This window comes from Dermacentor silvarum, chromosome 10 (genome assembly GCF_013339745.2).
Source record: "Dermacentor silvarum isolate Dsil-2018 chromosome 10, BIME_Dsil_1.4, whole genome shotgun sequence".
Lineage (NCBI taxonomy): Eukaryota > Metazoa > Arthropoda > Arachnida > Ixodida > Ixodidae > Dermacentor > Dermacentor silvarum.
The window spans coordinates 130,604,127-130,610,126 of record NC_051163.1 but is presented as its reverse complement, the minus strand read 5'-3'; the positions used below and the strand labels follow the sequence as shown (position 1 = coordinate 130,610,126).

The 6,000-nt window shown below is 44.1% G+C and overlaps 1 protein-coding gene across 1 annotated transcript in view; it reads left to right on the top strand.

Moving 5' to 3' along the window:
* The window catches only part of LOC119431857 (ATP-binding cassette sub-family C member 2-like), a 1,116,245-nt gene that overhangs the window by 1,087,382 nt on the left and 22,863 nt on the right, over window positions 1–6,000 (top strand). Inside the window, exon 24 of the mRNA XM_049657182.1 lies at window positions 4,516–4,674. Within this exon, the coding sequence (XP_049513139.1) occupies window positions 4,516–4,674 (159 nt within the window). The remainder of the gene's footprint in view (window positions 1–4,515; window positions 4,675–6,000) is intronic.

Genomic DNA, 6,000 nt, shown 5'->3' with positions numbered 1-6,000 from the left:
TCAGGGTTCGGTGCTTGGGCCTCTGGTATTTGTAATTTACATCAATGATATAGTAAATGTTACTAGTAATACCGCCGTGAAGTTGCGTCTATATGCTGATGACTGCGTCCTATACCGCACTGTTACCAATGCTAATGATCAACGGAAATTAATGTTTTTTTCCTCGTTCTGCGAATGGAGTAACACTTGGCAAATGAAAATTAATTCCACTAAAACACTCGCAATGACCACTGGTAACAAAAACAAGTCGCTACATTTCTCTTACAATGCCAATGATAGTTACTTGTCCCACGTTAATGACTTCACATACCTGGGTGTGTTCTTTTCACGTAATTTAAAATGACATGCTCACATTAATCACATCTCTGGAAAAGCACTTCGGAAACTCGGTTACCTTAAACGCCCTTTAAAAAATGCAACAAAAGAATGTAAACTAACTGCTCACAAGTCGCTAGTTCGCGCGATGCTGAAATACGCGTCAACTCTTTGGTCCCCTCACTGTGCTTGTGACATTGACCTTTTCGAATCAGTTCAGAAAAAAGCAATCAGATTCATCTATGGTCGTTATGATCGAAACTTTTCACCTTCATCACATGCTCACATCTTATCATTGCACACTTTGAAACATAGACGCACACGTGAACGAATCATCTTGCTTCACAAGATCATTCACACGTCATCCGGCATTCAGGCTCCCTTCTCTTTTAAATCTCCTGACGCACGCGCAACCCGCCATAGCCACGCACTAAACATCGTTCCTTTCAGGACACGTATAGACTGTTTTAAAGTTTCTTTTTTCCGCTCACAGTTTATATACGGAACAACTTGGATGGTTCGCTACGCTCATTGCCTATTGCAGAGCTCATTGAGCAACTACCTAACCATATCACCTGTTAATCTGTTTGTATAATCTTAGTGTTTGTTCGTTTGTTTGTATTGAAATCTTGTACCCACTCCTGCTATGTCTCGAAATTTAGACAGCAGTATTTGTAAATAAAAATAAATCAGACTTGCGGCAGAAATATTCTGTTGTTACGCTTGCCATTTTAGGAAAACGCTCTTTTATGCATTGAAGCGTAACAGTAACCAGATCGCCAATTTATGTCGTCGCACATTTGAAAATGAATATCTAGAAAGCATTGTCCACCTGATAACTCGTTTCAAGTGGATACGCCTTGTGATATCACCGGGTACACTTCGTAAATTGAAATATGTGCCGTAAAGTAATCATTTCAAAACCTATTTATTGCATCGTGGTAAAACTGAAATATATATTTTCATTTCTCGTAGAAATAATGTACGCCTCGTCGAATAATCCAGTTCAAGGATTAGAATTTCGCTCTCAGCCACAGGCGATTTCAAAAAATGTCTGCTTCATTAAAAAAGTTATTTTTCGCGCAGTCAACTATAACTGCATGACTGTGTTGGCCCTTCTTGTTATTTAAAAAAAATAGAGGAACGCTGATGATCGGTCCGCCCAGTATTTAACTTAGCTACTTGACTTCTTTCAGAAGATGTTCTTAATTGGTTAAATTTCAAAGCGGCACTGGTCTTCACGGTCTACTTTTCTTCCATGCATGCTGAATCGATTTCGTTCCTGAGGTACACAGGTGGTGTGCTGAGCAGCGTTCCGTTCGGTTTGACCTGGTTATGTGTTTGTTTAAGAAGGGTGATAAAAATAATTTCAGAAACTATAGACCTATATCTACACTGCCAGTGTTTTCAAAAGGGTTAGTTCCTCGAAAAGCATAATGTGATTTCACATACTCAGTTCGGATTCAAAAACTTCGATGTACAGAAATATGACATTAATGGAACAAAAGCAGTCCCTTGTATCCCAGTTTGAAAACAAACATGTCGTGCTAGGTATGTATGCAGACTTTAGCAAAGCTTTGGTAATATTCAGCCTTCTGTGTTGTTTTGGAAATTACAATGCCATGGAAGTCGTTGTCGTCCGCTATACTTTATAACATCTTATCTAGAACATCGGAAACATGTAGTCGAGATCGATTGAAATTGCTCAAAGTCTGTTTTTAAAGGCGTTCCACAAGGACGCACCCTCGTGCCTCTTCTTTTTATAGCATGCATAAATGATCTAATTCGCACTTATCCCGACGCTACATACGTTCTATATACTGATGATGTCAACATCTTTGTTTCGGCTGGAGAGAGTATCGCACTCCAGGAAAGATTGAATCAGATTCATGATAAACTAAAACACTGATCATTCCTAATAATTTATGCATAAACACAATTCAAAGGCAGTATAATTTAAAGCAAAAAGTAAGCCCATACACGATAATTTGAATCTTACGTATGGTGCTACTGAAATAGAGTTGCTAAGCCATATAAGAATTTTGGGAGTAACGTTTTCAAACACGCCTTGGAACGAACACATCGACAGCGTTCTGAACCAGTTATTGCGTGTTTTATGTATGACATCTAACAGCAAAAACAGTTTTGCCATTTAAAGTCAAGCTTCTACTTTATAAATAAATATTTTTAATCATTCCTTTCTTATTCTTTTTTTTTAGTATGGTACTCCACAAGTTTTACGAGCTTGCAAAAACTACACCTGATAGAAAATAAATATATGAGATCACTTTTTAACTTACCGTAATGATGCCCATAGGGTGATTTGTTTCAACAGGCTGAAATATGAGCTGCTGAAGCTGCGCGCCGGCGCTCCCACGTCAGCGGCGGAGGGGCGCGTAAGGTGCGCTTCGTACGCCGCCCGCTAGGGGGCTACGCGTCGCGCCCTCCTCGCACTCCTGTGCGTGGCGGTTTCCCGCCAGCTCCGTTCGCTCGCTCCTCGGAGTTCGGTTTCGCGCCCTACACCAGGGTACACCAGCGCTGAGGTGCGAGTGCCACTAGCAGATTAGGGTCGTTGCTCATTTTAATGCATTTTTGAATGACCATTAATAATATCGCACGATCATCGACCACACGGCATGCCAGCCGCCTTCCAGCGGCGAGGGGCCGTGGGATCGGCAACAGTATGCGCTGGCACGCAAGGCGATTCCTAATGCCATCTGCATCGCGGTTTGCTTCAGGATCTCCTATCGCCGATTCAAGGGTGTACAATGTTCCCCGTGTACACAGCTGCTTTGTTCAGAGTCGCAATTAGTAACCGTACCACAGTATCTATCCATGAGCGACATGACCTTTGCTGTGTTGTTATCTACGTGTTATAGTGGATGATTTCTTGCTGTTGTCACAAGTAGCGACATTGGTGCAGCTGATTAATGTTTTGGATTGCTCAGCTCCTCTTCACGAAGTCCACTTTTTCATTAAACGATCGACACAGTATAATAAGGGTTGAAGCGCGGCAGTCAAAATGAGAGGATGAAAACAGCGCACTTTCGGATGCCCTCATGCCTTTTACAGGAAAATGAACGCCTTGTGATATATAAAAAAATGTAAGATGTAATGTAAACAAATATCTGCATTAAACAACTTAATTACGTTATACTACGCTCCAATTTTCATGAATACTTTCAAGAGAGGTTCGAGTAAACCAAACTGTTTTGAAGGCAGCGCACTCCTTTCGTACTGCATAACACCTCATCATCAATGTAAGCTCTGCAGAGACAAAGGTTGTTCGCATATACTCCCATTATGACGCATGTCTCTTGCCTGTGGGGTGAGTAGGCGGGAAGTCGAAAAGTTGACAGTCACTTTAGCATACGCTAAAGAGAATGAAGGCGAAACCCTGCGTGCTCACGCGCCATTCATTAAATTACTTCGACATTCTCATTCGAATGCGTTGTTATTTCCTATTGCTTATATATTTATTTTTTTACTGGTTCTCTTTTTCGTTCGCCTAGACAGCGCCACTGCCTGCGTGGTTATAATGGCAAGTTATAACGGTCATGGATTCCTCTTTCTTTTTGCGTTTTGCGTTCGTGTACTTCCTTGGAGCGCAGGCAGAATGAGAGGGACACGGAAAGGCACATTAGACAAACACACAGCGCTAACTTTTAACAACAGATTTATTTCCAGTGCTCGCAGGCGTACTTATACCCCTCAAAACGTCATAAGACGCGTGTATATTGCTCGGCAAATATGAACAAAGCCGGGACAACCACACGCAGGCACTTTTGTGGCCACTCTGATTATTTAGGAGGGTGTCCGCTCAACGGAAACAGAGGTAATCGAGCTCTTTTATTGATAAAGAAAATTGATGGCTTACTGGCGCATGCGTCACCGAATGTGGCTATGTTCGTAGCTTCCATAGTCGTTTCGAACTTGCTTCTACCAGCTCCTACTCAAGATAACAGTTTATTTGGTGTGTCTGAGACGTCACCTGAGATGTCACTTGAATTTTAGGGCCATAACGCCGGATGGTCGTCGGAGTGTTTGACCCATGAGCCATGATTTCGATTTAATAAACAGGCGCAGTATCTATGCCTGCGAAGCGCCACACTAACCAGGTTGAAAGCCTGTACGACTATAGTTAAACTGTCTGTCCAACCGCTGAAAGGAACCCCGCTGAACTTCTTTTTTCGCTTTCAGGTTGGCATCGTGGGCCGCACGGGAGCAGGAAAGTCTTCCCTGGTGCTGGCCCTATTGCGCGTGCTGAAGAGCACCGGCGGGCGGATCCTCATCGACAACGTCGACATCGCATCGGTGCCCCTGAACAGGCTACGCACAGCCATCACAGTTATTCCTCAGGTGTGACCCTTGTGACGGTACAAAACCACCAAACACTCCAAACCCATATTATCACGTTGTATTGACGATGGGCTCTGACAAAAAGTGCGAGCCACACAACTACCTCCTTATTGGGCGAACCTGTGCCCAGACAAAGCAAGTGACGCATAAATCACAGCGATAGCGGCGAGCCCAGTCGGCGATCGTCTGAATAGGATCTGCGGATCAGACGCGTCGGCAAATCAGTCGTCGGACATTCCCGCGTGATTGCTGGTGCTCGCGCAAGTTCTAGAATGTACAACACTATTCGCGTCCTGCATGCAATCTGATTTCAAAATGCTTTAAGGCGAAAGCGTAAAGTGGCTCGTTGAGCGATGGCCTTGAAAAAAACGCGACGTCTAGTTGAGTGGTACAAAAAATCACGTGGTCACAGATACGCGCTAGCGCCACTGTTCGCATGTTCGTCGGCGTCTTCTTCCACAGCTGGCACCGATGCCGCTCATCCTGCCAGCGTTCCCATATTGCCCCTCCCTCTGCGAAGGCACTGACGGCACTGCCAGTCGGTGCGGTGATTTCGGTGAGTTCTGTCGTGCGCTCCGATGGACGAACCTTCGACTTCTCAGTCAGTAGGTACGCCCGGCTCCTTTGGATGTCCACGCAAGTGCGCGAACGAGGCCGAGGCACGTGATGCGAGAAAGGATACAGGGCAACGTGAAGACAACGCCATTACGTTTCGTAAAACTAGTCGTTATCGGGAACACGTCGCAATGCATTCGCATTCACCCACGTAGGGAGATCTAAGCGCATTACTTTTTTTAGGTGTGTGCGAATATTGATTTTGAGGCCGAATCAGCCACGACTCGAATAGTGCCAGAAGCGAATGAAATCGAATAGTTCTCGAATAGTCTTCGAATAATGAACAGCCCCTATCACAATTAATATAAAACGATGTTCACATCCTAGTTGTATCCTGTGCTGCACGCATCCTGTGTTGTACCAGCGGTACGAAACAAATGTTAAAGGAGAACAGTTGCTATGAAGTATTTGTTGAAATATTTGATGATCTAATAAAAGCCATCTCTATGACCATATGTAGAGCCGACTTGGACCATTGTAGACACCAGGAAAATTCCTATTTTGCTATAATTAAATGCCAAGCACGCCCCATTCCCGATGCGTTTTGGTGTGGCGTTCCCTTACCGGCCGAAATGGCAGCAGTCTCGGGGGCTTATGCGCTTCACGTGGCGCAATAGAGACAGATAAGCAGTCAATGAGTTGATAAGTATGGTAAGAGGTGATGAGGGGCTACAGGGGTCTCATCACGATTGATGATGGTTCGACGCGGAT